At 45.6% G+C, this 20,000-nt stretch overlaps 1 protein-coding gene across 1 annotated transcript in view; it reads left to right on the forward strand.

Annotated features, from left to right (window-relative positions):
- The window catches only part of LOC124016349 (collagen alpha-1(II) chain-like), an 84,239-nt gene that overhangs the window by 12,190 nt on the left and 52,049 nt on the right, over window positions 1-20,000 (forward strand). The window contains exons 4-10 of the mRNA XM_046331906.1: window positions 102-134; window positions 658-711; window positions 5,669-5,770; window positions 8,046-8,123; window positions 11,141-11,185; window positions 12,469-12,535; window positions 16,483-16,520. Of these exons, the coding sequence (XP_046187862.1) occupies window positions 102-134; window positions 658-711; window positions 5,669-5,770; window positions 8,046-8,123; window positions 11,141-11,185; window positions 12,469-12,535; window positions 16,483-16,520 (417 nt within the window). The remainder of the gene's footprint in view (window positions 1-101; window positions 135-657; window positions 712-5,668; window positions 5,771-8,045; window positions 8,124-11,140; window positions 11,186-12,468; window positions 12,536-16,482; window positions 16,521-20,000) is intronic.

Below are 20,000 nucleotides of genomic sequence, written 5' to 3' on the forward strand. Positions count from 1 at the left end.
TCTCTCTCTCTCTCTGTTTCTGTCTCTCTTTCTCTCTCTCACTTTTTTGAATGGTAGTAAAACATTGTTGACACTTTATTTTTCTCTTTCCTCTTCCTCAGGTCGTAGGACCAAGAGGACCTGGAGGCCCTATGGTATGTAAAGCATTTCAACAATTTCCACTGTGTATTAGGTGTGAATTTCCCCATGTATTAGGTGTAAATTTATCCCATGTATTAGGTGTGAATTTCCCCATGTATTTGGTGTAAATTTCCCCATGTATTAGGTGTCAATTTATCCCATGTATTAGGTGTCAATTTATCCCATGTATTAGGTGTGAATTTCCCCATGTATTTGGTGTAAATTTCCCCATGTATTAGGTGTCAATTTCCCCATGTATTAGGTGTAAATTTCCCCCATGTATTAGGTGTCAATTTATCCCATGTATTAGGTGTCAATTTATCCCATGTATTAGGTGTCAATTTATCCCATGTATTAGGTGTGATTTTCCCACATATGATAGTGTGAATTTCCCTCATCATGTTCCTTAATTATTCCACCACCTTGGACCAGATCCCTAGGGTCCCTTATTAAAAATAGTGTGCTACATTGGCAATAGGGGGCACATCTAATATTTGGATGTACCTGGATACTCACTAGTCTCTCCTCCATCCTCAGGGCCCCCCAGGAGAGCAGGGACCACGCGGAGACAGAGGAGACAAAGGCGATAAGGTGAGTTTTATAGCAGGAGATCCTTTCCATGCCATTCTCTCCCCCTCTCTCTCTCTCTCTCTCTCTCTCTCTCTCTCTCTCTCTCTCTCTCTCTCTCTCTCTCTCTCTCTCTCTCTCTCTCTCTCTCTCTCTCTCCCCCCGTCTATCTGTTTCTCCCTCTCTCTAAGACTAAACAATGCATAATTCAGAGTCTAAACTCTTCCTATTAGTCTGATAGATAGAGAATGCTCTGGTCAGGAGAAGCTGCTGGACTCATTGCTGGTCTCAGCAGGAGCAGAGTTGGAGGCAGCAGGCTGTCATTGGAGGAGCAACGCAGATCCAGCTCAGTGCTGTCATGTGTAGTTTCCATTAGGCCGTGTCTGTGGTCTGGGTTGTTTAGCAGATGTGTGTGATGAAGAAGAAGATGAAAAAGAAGAGGAGGTGTATGTGTGAGGCTGGTGGGAGGAGCTATAGGAGTGATGGGCTCATAGGAGTGTCTGGAATGGAATCACTGGAACGGAGTCAAACACATAGTTTCAATGTGTTTGACATGTCTGGTACCATTCCCTTGATTCCATTCCCAACATTACAATGAGCCAGTCCTTCTATAGCTCCTCCCACCAGCCTCCTCTGGTGTGTGTGTGTGTGTGTGTGTGTGTGTGTGTGTGTGTGTGTGTGTGTGTGTGTGTGTGTGTGTGTGTGTGTGTGTGTGTGTGTGTGTGTGTGTGTGTGTGTGTGTGTGTGTGTGTGTGTGTGTGTGTTGTGTGTGTGTGTGTGTGTGTGTGTGTGTGTGTGTGTGTGTGTGTGTGTGTGTGTGTGTGTGTGTGTGTGTGTGTGTGTGTGTGTGTGTGTGTGTGTGTGTGTGTGTGTGTGTGTGTGTGTGTGTGTGTGTGTGTGTGTGGCTGTCAGGGAACCCACAGCCACGTGTGTGTAATAAATCAGTGATGTTAGCATGGGGAGAGAGAGGCTGTAATGACTTTGATCATTGTGGTAATATGTGTTAAACACCAATAGTATGTCAACATCATGGCCTCAGCCCCAGTCACAGCTCCAGGCCAGGCTTCTGTGATGTTATATGTGTTTTGGCATAATATTTTGGTGGTACGTAGGTTATGAATATGTATTCTTGAGGTTGTATGAAAGGAAGATTTTTTTGACAAGAGATGTTCTGATTATGAAGAAAGATTTGTCACACAGTTATGTTAGTTTGTGTGTTCAGGCTGTTGTCTAATGAGAGTTTTCTAAGGAAATGTTCTGAGACCTTGTGTATGTCTGTATGTCAAATCAAACCCAGCCTAAAACCCCAAACAGCAAGCAATGCAGGTGTAGAAGGACGGTGGCTAGGAAAAACTCCCTAGAAAGACCAGAACCTAGGAAGAAACCTAGAGAGGAACCAGGCTATGAGGCTATATGTCTGTCTGTCACCGTGGAGGAGGTTGTTCTTTCAGGTTCTCATTTAATATAATAGTTATAATGAGAGATGTTGTGTTTTTGGTTTTTATTTAGTCTTGTGTTTGGCCCCAAGCTTTGGTTTTATTTAGTGTTGTATTTGGGCATAATGGTTTTAGAGGTAGGTAGGTAGGTAGGTAGGTAGGTAGGTAGGTAGGTAGGTAGGTAGGTAGGTAGGTAGGTAGGTAGGTGGGTAGGTAGGTAGGTAGGTAGGTGGTAGGTAGGTAGGTAGGTAGGTAGGTAGGTAGGTAGGTAGGTAGGTAGGTAGGTAGGTAGGTAGGTAGGTATGAAGGTGAATCCATTGTCTCCAGTCTGCCTACACTAGTTTAATGAGACATTTTGTTGAAGACAGGTCTCTCACATGTTCTTCCTTCAGGAAATCATATGATAAAAGAATACAGTTTCTGTTATTGAAGAACAGTCTAGATTAGAGAAGGTTGGTTGTTGTGTCTGTAGTGGAATTGAAACTGGCCCGTTGGTTGGTTGTTGTGTCTGTAGTGGAAGTGGAACTGGCCCGTTGGTTGGTTGTTGTGTCTGTAGTGGAAGTGGAACTGGCCCGTTGGTTGGTTGTGGTGTTTGTAGTGGAAGTGAAACTGGCCCATTGGTTGGTTGTGGTGTCTGTAGTGGAAGTGAAACTGGCCCATTGGTTGGTTGTGGTGTCTGTAGTGGAAGTGAAATTGGCCCATTGGTTGGTTGTTGTGTCTGTAGTGGAAGTGAAACTGGCCCGTAAGCATGTTGGCTGGAGTACATTGGTGACATCACACCATTGGTGACGTCACACCAACTGCTGCTGATATAGTGACAGACTTGTCTCTTGCTCGGTTGGTTAAAATGGTTGTCTCTGAGTGACATGCTTATGACGCCAAGAATTTTACTTACATAACTCTGGTAGATTTATTTGACAGGGACAATGCACCTGATCTCTGTGAATCTGGCAAGTTAGCTAATAGCTAATAGTCTCTGACCCAGCAGGGGAACAGGTAGTGGTTAGCTAATAGCTAATAGTCTCTGACCCAGCAGGGGAACAGGTAGTGGTTAGCTAATAGCTAATAGTCTCTGAACCAGCCAGGGGAACAGGTAGTGGTTAGCTAATAGCTAATAGTCTCTGACCCAGCAGGGGAACAGGTAGTGGTTAGCTAATAGCTAATAGTCTCTGACCCAGCCAGGGGAACAGGTAGTGGTTAGCTAATAGCTAATAGTCTCTGACCCAGCAGGGGAACAGGTAGTGGTTAGCTAATAGCTAATAGTCTCTGACCCAGCAGGGGAACAGGTAGTGGTTAGCTAATAGCTAATAGTCTCTGACCCAGCCAGGGGAACAGGTAGTGGTTAGCTAATAGCTAATAGTCTCTGACCCAGCAGGGGAACAGGTAGTGGTTAGCTAATAGCTAATAGTCTCTGACCCAGCCAGGGGAACAGGTAGTGGTTAGCTAATAGCTAATAGTCTCTGACCCAGCAGGGGAACAGGTAGTGGTTAGCTAATAGCTAATAGTCTCTGACCCAGCAGGGGAACAGGTAGTGGTTAGCTAATAGCTAATAGTCTCTGACCCAGCCAGGGGAACAGGTAGTGGTTAGCTAATAGCTAATAGTCTCTGACCCAGCAGGGGAACAGGTAGTGGTTAGCTAATAGCTAATAGTCTCTGACCCAGCCAGGGGAACAGGTAGTGGTTAGCTAATAGCTAATAGTCTCTGACCCAGCCAGGGGAACAGGTAGTGGTTAGCTAGTGCCAGATGTGGAATTGGAATTGGTTTGACTTTCTAAATTGACTAGAATTTAAATGGAATTGACCCCAACCCTGGTTGTAACATTGGATATATTGTCCTCAGGTCAGGTCCAGCATGTTTTCATCTTTGATAATGGAGATTTTTTTACTTTTACAATTACTGTTTTTATTCACATTTTCAGTCTACAATTTGCTTTTCCAATTTGGCATTTTTGTATTATTATTTTGTACCTGCTACTATAGAAACATTTGCAATTAAGTCTTTGTTTGCACCAAAATGAGAGAGGAATGAATGCACACAGTGTTATGAACACATTCCTTGAAGGATCATTTGTCAGAGCATGCAGTGTGGTATGCTGGGTTTCTCAGACATGTGTGCTTCAAACATTTTGACCTGCCAACTCTTTCCTCTGGTTGTTGAATGAGCAAAATCTAATCTCCAGTAACATACCGCTTTAGATTCTACTATTGAGTTTTAATACAACTTTAAGTACATAGACATAACAACCACACGCTTTGACATGAACTGTCTGTAACACGCAAAGTCAGACATCAATGACTCACAGCAAAGGGCTGGTTGACATCATCCGTTGACTGAGGGAATAGTTTGCCAACCCTTAATTTCATGTTGTTATCAGGAAGTGTTTGGAAAGAACACAGTTGGTATTAGGTTGCTGTAACAATATCTGCCTGGCCAGGTTGTAATCATGTATCCCAGGTAGAAACATGCCGCAGGCTGCATCATGGAATAGAGGCTGTTTACATGTTGGATTTCTGGATTTCTGGATTTCTGGATTTTTTTCCTCAACATTTTTTTGAATGTAAAATCTGTTTTTTTAAATTAATTTATTTTGAATTCAATTCAATTCAATTCAAATGTATTTATATAGCCCTTCGTACATCAGCTGATATCTCAAAGTGCTGTACAGAAACCCAGCCTAAAACCCCAAACAGCAAGCAATACAGGTGTAGAAGCACGGTGGCTAGGAAAAACTCCCAAGAAAGGCCTCATTCCCCAGAATGAATAACGATACAAATTGGTGTTCAGTTGTCAAGTGGGATAGTTTGAAAACAAGTTGCCCAAATAATTACTGCAGTGTATATATATATATATGCCATTTAGCAGACGCTTTTATCCAAAGCAACTTACAGTCATGTGTGCATACATTCTACGTATGGGTGGTCCCAGGGATCGAAACTATGCTACTGAGCTACAGAAGGACCACCACAGTGTCCTAAGTGATCAGAATCTGATCCACTGCATATGAATTCTTCTGGACTTTATCCTGACTTTTTCTCAGTAAAGTACAATTAGCCTTAGAATGTCCTTTCTCTTTTGGTGATTTTAGTTTTAGCTGATGGCATGGGACTACCCTGTACAGAATAGCAGCACCTACATATCTGGAAATAGTCATTTTGAATACAAAATGGCACCTACTGTACCTCTTTAAGAGAACTGTCAATGGATATTATTATTGTCTCACATTGCTGATGGGCAGTTTCATGTCCCTGACTTGATCTATTCATCTGAAGTATTAGGATTACCACACATTTGTTTTTCTTTACAATTTTTGTGGGATTGTATTATATTTAAAGTTCCCTCTGTGAAACAACTTATTTCTACTGTGACTACCAAAGAAATGGATGTATTTGATGTTGAAGTGATAGCGTTCAAAGTTCAGTATTTTTATTGTCCATTTGGGATAGAATTTGAAAGAAATACAAAAGCTTTCAGCTTTCGAGGAAGATACCCTATTGAGATGACATGCTATTATTCATCTAACTCCTCTCTCTGTCTCCCGTCTCAGGGCAGTCCCGGGCCCCGTGGCAGAGATGGCGAGCCTGGTACCCCTGGTAACCCCGGCCCCCCCGGACCCTCAGGACCTAATGGACCTCCCGGCCTTGGAGGAGTAAGTATCTCTGCAGAAAAATCTGAAAAAGCAGTTTGTGGTGCTATAGTCCCAAAATATATCGATGTGTAAAAGGGAAAGCACGTGTAACGGTGAAAGGGTGTGATAGTGAAAAGGTGTAACGGTGAAAGGGTGTGATAGTGAAAAGGTGTAACGGTGAAAGGGTGTGATAGTGAAAAGGTGTAACGGTGAAAGGGTGTGATAGTGAAAAGGTGTAACGGTGAAAGGGTGTGATAGTGAAAAGGTGTAACGGTGAAAGGGTGTGATAGTGAAAAGGTGTAACGGTGAAAGGGTGTGATAGTGAAAAGGTGTAACGGTGAAAGGGTGATAGTGAAAAGGTGTAACGTGAAAAGGTGTAAAAGGTGTAACGGTGAAAGGGTGTGATAGTGAAAAGGTGTAACGGTGAAAGGGTGTGATAGTGAAAAGGTGTAACGGTGAAAGGGTGTGATAGTGAAAAGGTGTAACGGTGAAAGGGTGTGATAGTGAAAAGGTGTAACGGTGAAAGGGTGTGATAGTGAAAAGGTGTAACGGTGAAAGGGTGTGAAAAAGGTGTAACGGTGAAAGGGTGTGATAGTGAAAAGGTGTAACGGAAAGGGTGAAAAAAGGGTGTGATAGTGAAAAGGTGTAACGGTGAAAGGGTGTGATAGTGAAAAGGTGTAACGGTGAAAGGGTGTGATAGTGAAAAAAAGGTGTAAAAGGGTGTGATAGTGAAAAGTGTAACGGTGAAAGGGTGATGAAAAGGTAGTGAAAAGGTGAAAAGGTAACGGTGAAAGGGTGTGATAGTGAAAAGGTGTAACGGTGAAAGGGTGTGATAGTGAAAAGGTGTAACGAAAAGGTGAAAAAGGGTGTAATAGTGAAAAGGTGTAACGGTGAAAGGGTGTGATAGTGAAAAGGTGTAACGGTGAAAGGGTGTGATAGTGAAAAGGTGTAACGGTGAAAGGGTGTGATAGTGAAAAGGTGTAACGGTGAAAGGGTGTGATAGTGAAAAGTTGTAACGGTGAAAGGGTGTGATAGTGAAAGGGTGAAATAGTGAAAGGGTGGTAATATTGTGAGATGTTTTGCACAGAAGAACTAGGCAAAGAAACGGAGGTATAGTGTAGAATGGTGGGATAGAGAGAGACACGGTGGAATGCTTTTCATTCCTGGTGAGAGAAGAAGGGAGGAAGGAGGGAGAGAAAGAGGGAGGTGGCTAGACAGGAGGTAGCATGATAGATTTGGGGAAGGGGAGGAGAGGAAGAAGGGAAGGGGAGGAGAGGAAGGAGGGGAGGAGAGAGGAGGAGAGGAAGGAGGGAAGGGGAGGAAAGGAAGGAGGGGAGGAGAGAGGAGGAGAGGAAGGAGGGAAGGGGTGAAGAGAGGGCGAAAGGGAGGAGAGGAAGGGGAGAAGTGGGGAGGAGAGGAAGGAGGGAAGAGGAGAAGGGAGGAGTAAAGGAGAGGGGTGAAGAGGGGAGGGGCTTTGAAGAAAACACAAGGAGATATTTGGTGAAGGAGAAAGATGAAGATAGTTATCGTACACCACTCCCTTCCTACTGTTGTTGATCTGGTATCCATCCCCTCTACCATCTACTGTTGATCTGGTATCCATCCCCTCTACCATCTACTGTTGATCTGGTATCCATCCCCTCTACCATCTACTGTTGATCTGGTATCCATCCCCTCTACCATCTACTGTTGATCTGGTATCCATCCCCTCTACCATCTACTGTTGATCTGGTATCCATCCCCTACCATCTACCATCTACTCTACTGTTGATCTGGTATCCATCCCCTACCATCTACTGTTGATCTGGTATCTCCCCTCTACTCTACTGTTGATCTGGTATCCATCCCCTCTACCTGGTATCTACTGTTGATCTGGTATCCATCCCCTCTACCATCTACTGTTGATCTGGTATCCATCCCCTCTACCATCTACTGTTGATCTGGTATCCATCCCCTCTACCATCTACTGTTGATCTGGTATCCATCCCCTCTACATCTACTGTTGATCTGGTATCCATCCCCTCTACTGTTGATCTGGTATCCATCCCCTCTATCTACTGTTGATCTGTTGATCTGGTATCCATCCCCTCTACCATATACTGTTGATCTGGTATCCATCCCCTCTACCATCTACTGTTGTCACACAGACAGAGACACACTGATCCTGTTTAGTCATGCTGTGCTGTCTGAGAGTAGACTACCATGACAGATATATTCCGACTGTTATGATGAGAGCGTTCAAATATTTTTGTGGTCATATTACAGTGTCTTATTGATGCCATTTGTCTTCCAACAGAACTTTGCTGCTCAGATGGCTGGAGGATTTGACGAGAAGGCTGGCGGAGCACAGATGGGCGTGATGCAAGGACCAATGGTGAGAGAGATTATGAGAAACATCATAACACCTTAATCCTGGCGCCATATTACCAGTTTTCTCCTATCGGCTTGGGAGTAGTATCATTTCCCAGGTTTCTATACGTTCTCCTGTGAGATGCAAAACAAATACAAGAATGTCACGTCTGGTCTGCTCTGACTAATGCCTACGTGAGACGAGCTTAGGTGAATGGGTATCAGAGTGACTCAACACCCCTCTATGGAGTGTACCAGGGTTTGGTTTGGGCCGACACCCTCCGATGGAGTGTACCAGGGTTTGGTTTGGGCCGACACCCTCCGATGGAGTGTACCAGGGTTTGGTTTGGGCCGACACCCTCCTATGGAGTGTACCAGGGTTTGGTTTGGGCCGACACCCTCCTATGGAGTGTACCAGGGTTTGGTTTGGGCCGACACCCTCCGATGGAGTGTACCAGGGTTTGGTTTGGGCCGACACCCTCCTTTGGTTTGGGCCGATGGAGGGGGTTTGGTTTGGGCCGACCAGGGTATGGTTTGGGCCGACACCCTCCTACGGAGTGTACCAGGGTTTGGTTTGGGCCGACACCCTCCTATGGAGTGTACCAGGGTTTGGTTTGGGCCGACACCCTCCTATGGAGTGTACCAGGGTTTGGTTTGGGGCAAACAGACTTGGTCTTCATAAAAAAATGTTTGTTGAGTTTACTGAAAACTCCAACGAGCTGGCTGGCAGCTGGCATCACATCCAGCTGGCATCACCTCCAGCTGGCATCACATCCAGCTGGCATCACCTCCAGTCTGTCAGTCAGAGGGAAAAGAAGAGCACACTCACTAGGAGCTATTTTGGTTTGGAAACCCACCGAGCAGCGCTCGACTGGCTGCTCCCACAGCGAGCTTTTGGCTGGCTGGTGTAGCTGAAGTCTGAGACCCAGTCACCACTGTGGATTGTACCCATAGAGACCTGTGGAGAGGGGAGGTGGGGTTGACTCTTCACTGAGTCTCTACCTACACCACCTGTTCCCTAACACCGTGTCTTCACTGTGACCCTACGTCTTCTACCTACACCCCCTGTTCCCTAACACAGTGTCTTCACTGAGAGTTAACACCCTACGTCTCTACCTACACCCCCTGTTCCCTAACACAGTGTCTTCACTGCGAGTCAACACCCTACGTCTCTACCTACACCACCTGGTCCCTAACACAGTGTCTTCACTGAGAGGCAGTGGGCCACACCACCCAAACACACACACACATACAGTCCCCAAACACACACACACAGACTCCAAACATTCACACACACTCCGCCTACGAATGGACATAGAGCACCATTGATAAGCCGCTAGTCCGTTGCGGCGGTGGATTTGTCCGCGGTGCGCCCTGCTGAAAAGATGACTTTCATTCCCTTCCTACTGTTGTTGATCTGGTATCCATCCCCTCTACCATCTACTGTTGATCTGGTATCCATCCCCTCTACCATCTACTGTTGATCTGGTATCCATCCCCGCTACCATCTACTGTTGATATGGTATCCATCCCCTCTACCATCTACTGTTGATCTGGTATCCATCCCCTCTACCATCTACTGTTGATCTGGTATCCATCCCCTCTACCATCTGTTGTTGATCTGGTATCCCTCCCCTCTGTCAGTGACTGCTCTGTCCCTCGGGACGTTTGCTTTGGCTGCTGCCCTGCATTTCTCTACTATAATCAGTCTAAACACCAACACGATGAATACTGTGTTGTAGAGAGCATAAAAGGTTGTCTTACTGTTGTCCATGTGCCCTTTCATGAGTGGAGGAGTGGAAATCATATGTTTTATTATTTTAACGTCTTCATTTCTTCTTAGAGAGAATGTCTAGGCTGCGACTGAAATGCCTCCCTATTCCCTTTATAGTGGGACTACTTCTCCCCTACTTAGTGCACTGCTTTAGCCCAGTACCCATAGATCTCTGGTCATAAGTAGAACACTATGTAGGGAATAGCGTGTGATTTCAGATGCAAGCCCTCGACATTCTCACTGAACTCCAGATCAGGTACATTTTCTCATCGTCTTGTCTTTGGTCATGTAATGATTTACTCTGTGTGACAGATTTGGCTCATCACCTGTATAGAATGTGAAACGTCTCTCTGAGCTCTGAGTAACGATGCACGATGACGTTGACCTGACAAGAGTATTACACCTACTGACAAGACAAGTCTTTATAAACTGGAGGAGATTAACGTTAGAGGAGATTAACGTTAGATCAGTGAGCAGCTCAAGGATTACTTTGAAGATTTATGATCTTATTAATGAAGAAACCAGGTGGCTAACGTAGGGTTCAAGACTCCAATTCAGAGTACAACACTTCTGGCCCTGACCTCTGAACTACAGAGAGAGAGAGAGAGAGGAGAGAGAGAGAGAGAGAGAGAGAGATACAGAGAGAGAGAGAGAGAGAGAGAGAGAGAGAGAGAGAGAGAGAGAGAGAGAGAGAGAGAGAGAGATACAGAGAGAGAAAGGGTCACGGGGAGAGAGAGAGAGAGAGAGAGAGATACCGAGAGAGATACTGAGAGAGATACAGAGAGAGATACAGAGAGAGAGAGAGAGAGAGAAACAGAGAGAGAGAAAGGGAGAGGGAGAGAGAAACTAGAGAGAATGAGAGAAAGAGAGAGAGAGAGAAAGAGTCTGAATGTGGAATTCCAAAATGATTTATGCTTCTGACAGGCATGAGGCAGAAGGGAGACATGTAACAGGCAGGAGGGAGACAGGAGGCAGGCAGGAGGCAGGTAGCAGGCAGGAGGCAGACAGGAAGCAGACAGGAGGCAGGTAGCAGGCAGGAGGCAGGCAGGTGGCAGGCAGGAGGCAAACAGGAGGCAGGTAGCAGGCAGGAGGCAGGCAGGAGGAGAAGTTCATGTGGAAAAACACACATCTATCTCTTCCCCCTCCATTCTGAAATATGACAAAGTTAATTATGAAAATGAGAAACTAATATATGTTTTAATGTTTGGTTGAGGTTGTGATTATGTTGTTATTGTCTAACGTCTCGTCTGTCTCTCTTTCTCCCCCAGGGCCCTATGGGTCCTCGAGGGCCACCTGGCCCCTCTGGAGCTCCTGTAAGTACCTGCAAATAAACACACACACACACACAAATGCGCACTTACACACACTCCAGGCTACAAGCCCTGAAAGTTATAACCTTATATAACACTGGGTACTGTAGATGCTCTTAATGTAGATGTTCACAACCACCTTTAGTTCAGCCCAGAGCCATATATAAATATATAATCATATACAGATATACAGTACATTATGATATGACTGTGGTTCTTTACAGTAGTTTGTCCCATAGTGCTCCCTCAAAGAACAACACAAAGTTTTGTATTGAGTTGAATTATTAGTCAGTAGTGTAGTTCTCTTCATGCTGAATGTGTATAGATGAAGTCCTGAATCAAGCAGTGAATGAATTCATGACGGGAAACAGAAACAGTCTATAGCATAAACGTAAACACAGAGTAGACATTAGATATGGTTACTATGGTTACTGCACACTGCAGAATGGTTATGGTTACTGCATAGCAATCAATCAAATCAATCACATTCATATACAAAGCCCTTTTTACATCAGCCGATGTCAAAGTGCTGTACAGAAAACCAGCCTAAAACCCCAAACAGCAAGCAATGCAGGTGTAGAACACAGAGTAGACATTATTCCACACACTGTAGGTGTATTTGTTCCTGTGCTGCATTCCCTTCCAGAGGAGGAAGATGGCATTGAATACCTTCATGTCCCAGCTGCACACTGCAGGGGTTTATCCTACCGCAGACAGACAGGCAGACATGCAGCGCAGCACCTGACAACATACCTTTCATAGAGCTCGGTGGGACATTCCCCTCAGCACAGCCAGAACTGGGTTCAAATTGTATTCAAAGTGTTTCAAATACTGTAAACATTTGCTTGAGTCTGCCTGGACAGCCAGATGGATGGGGATTACAGTTTTGCGACTATTCAGTTAGTCCTGTTGCTCCAGGCAATCGTAGCTAAAGTACTTGAAAGAGATCAAATCCTATTTGAACCCATGTATGTTCCAAAGCCCTCCACCCAAAGCCCCTCAGCTCAGCTCCTCTCCTACCTCTCCTCTAAAGTCACTCAAGTGGAAGGTATTGCCAGCCAGGGGACATGACTGAGCATGAAGCCCAAGATTTGGGGAACCACTAAAGGTTTATCAAAAACAATAGTGTATATTTTAAATCTCCTGTAGTCCTTACAGTAATATCAGCTAAGAAATAAAAGGAAATATTACATATTATTAAATGACCAATAGCCATCTAAGGTCATCAGGTTCACTTCACAGACGTCTCTAATCTGCCCTCTCTATTCTCTCCTTTTCTATCCCAGGGTCCACAAGGTTTCCAAGGCAACCCCGGAGAGGCTGGAGAGCCCGGATCAGCTGTAAGTCTTCCTCATACACACACACTAAAGCAGACACACACACACACACACACACACACACACACACACACACACACACACACACACACACACACACACACACACACACACACACACACACACACACACACACACACACACACACACACACACACACACACACACACACACACACAGAGAGTCTGGCCTGTCGGCTCACTTTAAGCTATGAGCATATATTGAGGGCTCACCTAGGGTTGGAACCAGTTCAAGGAACAGAACCAAAAACCCGAAAATAACTAAATTATTTGAGAAATAGAACCCGAACCGAAAAACAAAAGTGATCTATACTGTTCCGGAATATAAACGTAATTTTAAAAGCATGAGAACGTTATTTTACGTTCCAAGCATTTTCTTCCAGTCCCACAAAAATCACAACAAAGCGCCTATGCAGAGCCCTCACTCTGAGACTTATGCCACATTCACGTGCCATTCGGAATTAGGAAACTCAAAGATGTTTGACTTGCTAACTGGTTGAACTGCGTGTGTATAACTGCAACCAGTTGGCAAGTCTAACGTTTCAGAATTCCGATTAGCACATGAACACGGCATTATTCCAGCTTCCGCCTGCCAACTGGAAATCTTTACCAGTGGGTGTGCATGTAGGCTCCCCCCTCTGAAGCCTAGGTTACTGTAGCCTAGGTTACTGTAGCCTAAGTTACTGTAGCCTAGGTTACTATATTCTATGTGGCCGCTGATTGACTGAATACCCTGGCGCAAGGTGGTTGTTGTCAACAAAGCAGCATGACAGAATTATGATGCTAAGTTTTCAAACTGCTAGTTTCTCTGAGAAGATATATAAATCAACCTGTGCATTTAAACAACAACGTAAATACACCTATTTCACTTTCGCATGTCCTAATCCAAATGACCACTGCTGCACATGCTGCCACTGTTTTGAACAGATTAGATTATACTATATACTAATGAACGAGTGCACCAGGGAGAATAAAATCATTTATTTGAATCTATATTTGCCTAGGCAAGTTTGTTAAGAACAAATTCTTATTTACAATGACGGCCTACACCGGCTAACCCGGATGACGCTGGGCCAATTGTGCGCTGCACTATGGGGCTCCCGATCTCAGCTGGCTGAGATACAGCCAGGGATCAAACCCAGGTCTGTAGTGATGCCTCTAGCACTATGATGCAGTGCCTTAGACCACTGCGCCACTCGAAAGAAATGAGAAACTACCGACTAAGTGAAAACACTTAATCTAACTGGGGATAGCTAGCTAACATAATGGCACAAAGCATTATCTAACTGGGGATAGCTAGCTAACATAATGTCACAAAGCATTATCTAACTGGGGATAGCTAGCTAACATAATGTCACAAAGCATTATCTAACTGGGGATAGCTAGCTAACATAATGGCACAAAGCATTATCTAACTGGGGATAGCTAGCTAACATAATGTCACAAAGCATTATCTAACTGGGGATAGCTAGCTAACATAATGGCACAAAGCATTATCTAACTGGGGATAGCTAGCTAACATAATGGCACAAAGCATTATCTAACTGGGGATAGCTAGCTAACATAATGGCACAAAGCATTATCTAACTGGGGATAGCTAGCTAACATAATGGCACAAAGCATTATCTAACTGGGGATAGCTAGCTAACATAATGTCACAAAGCATTATCTAACTGGGGATAGCTAGCTAACATAATGTCACAAAGCATTATCTAACTGGGGATAGCTAGCTAACATAATGTCACAAAGCATAATCTAACTGGGGATAGCTAGCTAACATAATGTCACAAAGCATAATCTAACTGGGGATAGCTAGCTAACATAATGGCACAAAGCATTATCTAACTGGGGATAGCTAGCTAACATAATGTCACAAAGCATTATCTAACTGGGGATAGCTAGCTAACATAATGGCACAAAGCATTATCTAACTGGGGATAGCTAGCTAACATAATGTCACAAAGCATTATCTAACTGGGGATAGCTAGCTAACATAATGTCACAAAGCATTATCTAACTGGGGATAATCCACTATCCAAAATCCCATACTGCCAGTGCCAGCCCATAGCCAAATGTTTAGCTAGCTAGTTAACGTTAGCATATATGCTAGCTGGCACAACATAGCTAGCTAGATAGGGATACTGCACTAACTCGGCAGCTAGCACAGGTAGCTATTTCATGGAAACTGGCGTTTCCATTGTGCATTATTTATAATGTCAGTACTAGCTACTGTGGTTTGCTAGCTTGGAGGAAGTATTTAGTGTTGTGTGCACTTAGATAACTACCATCCCATAGCCTACATTGCATATAAAGTGTGACTGGCTCATTTGTGGATGTATGGAGTAAACATCCTAATAAAAACTCCCACTGAAAAAAAAACAGTGCTATCTAGATCCTAAAAAGATGATTCAGCAGTCCCCATAGAATAACCTATTGAAGAGCACTTTTTGGATCCAGGTGGAACCCTTTTGGTTCCAAGTAGAACCCTTTTTGGTTCCATGTTAAACCTTTTCCATAGAGGGTTCTACATGGAACCCAAAAGAGTTCAATCTGGAACCGAAAAGGGTTCTCCTATGGGGACAGACGAATTACGCTTTCGGAACACACACACACACACACACACACACACACACACACACACACACACACACACACACACACACACACACACACACACACACACACACACACACACACACACACACACACACACACACACACACACACACACACACACACACACACACCTAGGTGATGTGAGGGCATTATGAGAGCCACAACCACTGTGTTAACCTCCTGCTGAGAGCAGTTACTCAGAATCATGATCAGACAGACAGACAGACAGACAGACAGACAGACAGACAGACAGACAGACAGACAGACAGACAGACAGACAGACAGACAGACAGACAGACAGACAGACAGACAGACAGACAGACAGACAGACAGACAGACAGACAGACAGACAGACAGACAGACAGACAGACAGACAGTAACAGAGGCTCCTTCTCCTTTCACCTCCCACCTCGAGTCCACTGTTTAATACATCATCACCTGCAATTAGAATCTGACCTGCTGGGTCTGTTGTTGGCAGGCCAGAATGAATCACATCAGTTCCCATAAACACACACACAAATTTCCAGAACCTTTAACGTTTCTTCAAGTGCAGTAGCAAAAACCATCAAGCTCTATGATGAAACTTGGACCGACATGAAAGGAAGACCCAGAGTTACCTGAGAGTGGCTGTCATTGAGGACGTTCTAAGCCAGGGGTGCTTGTTAATTAGAGAGGGAAATGCCTTTACGACACACACACACACACACACACACACACACACACACACACACACACACACACACACACACACACACACACACACACACACACACACACACACACACACACACACACACACACACACACACACACACACACACACACACACACACACACACACACACGTTTACACACAGACACACACACTCCGTCTACCCTGTCACTGGTTTAAGTCCTCCTGTCAGGGCCTCATGGTCTGTCTATCTGACTAACTGTCTCTCTGTTCTCTTCTCTCCTGACAGGGCCTCATGGTCTGTCTATCTGCCTAACTGTCTCTCTGTTCTCTTCTCTCCTGACAGGGCCTCATGGTCTGTCTATCTGCCTAACTGTCTCTCTGTTCTCTTCTGTCCTGACAGGGCCTCATGGTCTGTCTATCTGACTAACTGTCTCTCTGTTCTCTTCTGTCCTGACAGGGCCTCATGGTCTGTCTATCTGCCTAACTGTCTCTCTGTTCTCTTCTGTCCTGACAGGGCCTCATGGTCTGTCTATCTGACTAACTGTCTCTGTTCTCTTCTCTCCTGATAGGGCCTCATGGTCTGCCTATCTGACTAACTGTCTCTGTTCTCTCCTGACAGGGCCTCATGGTCTGTCTATCTGACTCCTCTCTGTTCTCCACCTGGACCCTCTGGTAAACCTGGAGATGACGTAAGTAGAAGAACTGCCACTTTCACTATCACACACACAGAAATGTAACCTCCGCAGGCTATTGAGGATGTGTCTGATGCAGGAGACTAACACAAGTGTCAAAGAAAGCAGAGCCAAAATGACATGTCACACACTGTTTTCATAGATCTTCTCCACCCATCCATACTATAGCCATTGATCTCCCCTCCACCCTCCACACTGTTTCCATTGATCTCCCCTCTACCCATCTATACTGTTTCCATGTATCCCCCCTCCACCCAGCTACACTGTTTCCATTTATCTCCCCTCCACCCATCTACACTGTTTCCATTGATCTCCCCTCTACCCATCTACACTGTTTCCATTTATCTCCCCTCCACCCATCCACACTGTTTCCATTGATCTCCCCTCCACCCATCCACACTGTTTCCATTTATCTCCCCTCCACCCATCTACACTGTTTCCATTGATCTCCCCTCTACCCATCTACACTGTTTCCATTTATCTCCCCTCCACCCATCCACACTGTTTCCATTTATCTCCCCTCCACCCATCTACACTGTTTCCATTGATCTCCCCTCCACCCATCCACACTGTTTCCATTGATCTCCCCTCTACCCATCTACACTGTTTCCATTGATCTCCCCTCCACCCATCCACACTGTTTCCATTTATCTCCCCTCCACCCATCCACACTGTTTCCATTTATCTCCCCTCCACCCATCCACACTGTTTCCATTTATCTCCCCTCCACCCATCCACACTGTTTCCATTGATCTCCCCTCTACCCATCTACACTGTTTCCATTGATCTCCCCTCCACCCATCCACACTGTTTCCATTGATCTCCCCTCTACCCATCTACACTGTTTCCATTGATCTCCCCTCCACCCATCCATACTGTTTCCATTGATGTCCCCTCCACCCATCCATACTGTTTCCATTGATGTCCCCTCCACCCTCCACACTTCCATTGATCTCCCCTCCACCCATCCATACTGTTTCCATTGATGTCCCCTCCACCCTCCACATTTCCATTGATCTCCCCTCCACCCATCCACACTGACTGTTGTCTGTTGGTAGAATGTTGACAGTACGTTTACACCAATAAAATAATAATACACAAATACTATGAAGTAAACAGCATTCACAGTTCATACACTGTCCTAAATAATTACCCCTCACGTAGAAATGTCCTCGTGACTAGGGCCAGGAGTTTTTCTTGGTGATGATGTCACAGGGTCAGGAAAATCTCCTGGACCCCATCATCATGTTCCGTCAGAGTCACCTATCCCCATTGGTTTGTCTACAGTCCATCTGGCCAATCACTCCTCATGTAAAGTTAATGTGTGAGCCAATCACGAGTGCCCATATTGTGCCCGTCCACACTACTCCCACACCAATATTGTCACACCTCTAACAGCCACATGTACAAACTCTATCATTTGATCATGATGATAAATGGTCATAATATGAATATTATAATCAGAACTGTCCCCAGTGGTCTGTCCCCAGTGGTCTGTCCCCAGTTGTCTGTCCCCAGTTGTCTGTCCCCAGTGGTCTGTCCCCAGTGGTCTGTCCCCAGTTGTCTGTCCCCAGTAGTCTGTCCCCAGTAGTCTGTCCCCAGTTGTCTGTCCCCAGTTGTCTGTCCCCAGTGGTCTGTCCCCAGTTGTCTGTCCCCAGTGGTCTGTCCCCAGTGGTCTGTCCCCAGTGGTCTGTCCCCAGTTGTCTGTCCCCAGTGGTCTGTCCCCAGTTGTCTGTCCCCAGTGGTCTGTCCCCAGTGGTCTGTCCCCAGTGGTCTGTCCCCAGTTGTCTGTCCCCAGTGGTCTGTCCCCAGTTGTCTGTCCCCAGTGGTCTGTCCCCAGCTGTCTGTCCCCAGCTGTCTGTCCCCAGTGGTCTGTCCCCAGTGGTCTGTCCCCAGTGGTCTGTCCCCAGTTGTCTGTCCCCAGTAGTCTGTCCCCAGTGGCCTGTCCCCAGTTGTCTGTCCCCAGTAGTCTGTCCCCAGTGGTCTGTCCCCAGTTGTCTGTCCCCAGTTGTCTGTCCCCAGTAGTCTGTCCCCAGTAGTCTGTCCCCAGTTGTCTGTCCCCAGTTGTCTGTCCCCAGTTGTCTGTCCCCAGTAGTCTGTCCCCAGTTGTCTGTCCCCAGTGGTCTGTCCCCAGTTGTCTGTCCCCAGTGGTCTGTCCCCAGTTGTCTGTCCCCAGTAGTCTGTACCCAATGGTCTGTCCCCAGTGGTCTGTCCCCAGTGGTCTGTCCCCAGTTGTCTGTCCCCAGTGGTCTGTCCCCAGTGGTCTGTCCCCAGTGGTCTGTCCCCAGTAGTCTGTCCCCAGTGGTCTGTCCCCAGTAGTCTGTCCCCAGTGGTCTGTCCCCAGTGGTCTGTCCCCAGTGGTCTGTCCCCAGTTGTCTGTCCCCAGTGGTCTGTCCCCAGTTGTCTGTCCCCAGTAGTCTGTCCCCAGTGGTCTGTACCCAGTGGTCTGTCCCCAGTGGTCTGTCCCCAGTGGTCTGTCCCCAGTGGTCTGTCCCCAGTTGTCTGTCCCCAGTGGTCTGTCCCCAGTGGTCTGTCCCCAGTTGTCTGTCCCCAGTAGTCTGTACCCTGCCGTATTAAAGACGATTTAATCATGTTTATATATCTTACATTACTCTTAGCACATGGGTATAATGTATTTTATACCATCTACTGCACCTTGCCTATGTCACTTGGCCATCGCTCATCCACATATCCTCATTCACCCCTTTAGATTTGTGTATATTAGGTAGTTGTGCTACACTCGCATTAACATCTGCTAACCATGTGTATGTGACATATACCATTTGATTTGATTTGATTGAAACAAGTGAAAAATAAATATTGAAACTGCAGTTCCACCATTCAGCCACTGCGTGGCAGCTGACTGGCCCACTAGTCATTTATCAGTGTCCATCAGGAGGCACTGTTTGTTAATTGAATTTCAATCTGAAATGTTCATTTCAAGTGAGTGGCTTGTAAAAAAATATTAGCATAAAAATTAATTGTGAATGATCAAAACCTTTTGATTTTATTTTATTTACATCACAGACAACCAACTGATCTAATAGCCCACTTCTCCCTCCCTTCCTCTCTGTCTCTTCCTCTCTGTCTCTTCCACTCTGTCTCTGTCTCTCTGTCTCTGTCTCTCTGTCTCTGTCTCTCTGTCTCTTCCTCTCTGTCTCTGTCTCTCTGTCTCTGTCTCTCTGTCTCTTCCTCTCTGTCTCTTCCTCTCTGTCTCTTCCTCTCTGTCTCTGTCTCTCTGTCTCTGTCTCTCTGTCTCTGTCTCTCTGTCTCTTCCTCTCTGTCTCTTCCTCTCTGTCTCTTCCTCTCTGTCTCTTTCTCTTGGTCTCTGTCTCTCTGTCTCTGTCTCTCTGTCTCTTCCTCTCTGTCCCTTCCTCTCTGTCTCTTCCTCTCTGTCTCTGTCTCTCTGTCTCTCTGTTTCTTCCTCTCTGTCTCTCTGTCTCTCTGTCTCTGTCTCTTTCTCTCTGTCTCTTCCTC

Source organism: Oncorhynchus gorbuscha, linkage group LG03, assembly GCF_021184085.1.
Source record: "Oncorhynchus gorbuscha isolate QuinsamMale2020 ecotype Even-year linkage group LG03, OgorEven_v1.0, whole genome shotgun sequence".
NCBI classification, from domain to species: Eukaryota; Metazoa; Chordata; class Actinopteri; order Salmoniformes; family Salmonidae; genus Oncorhynchus; species Oncorhynchus gorbuscha.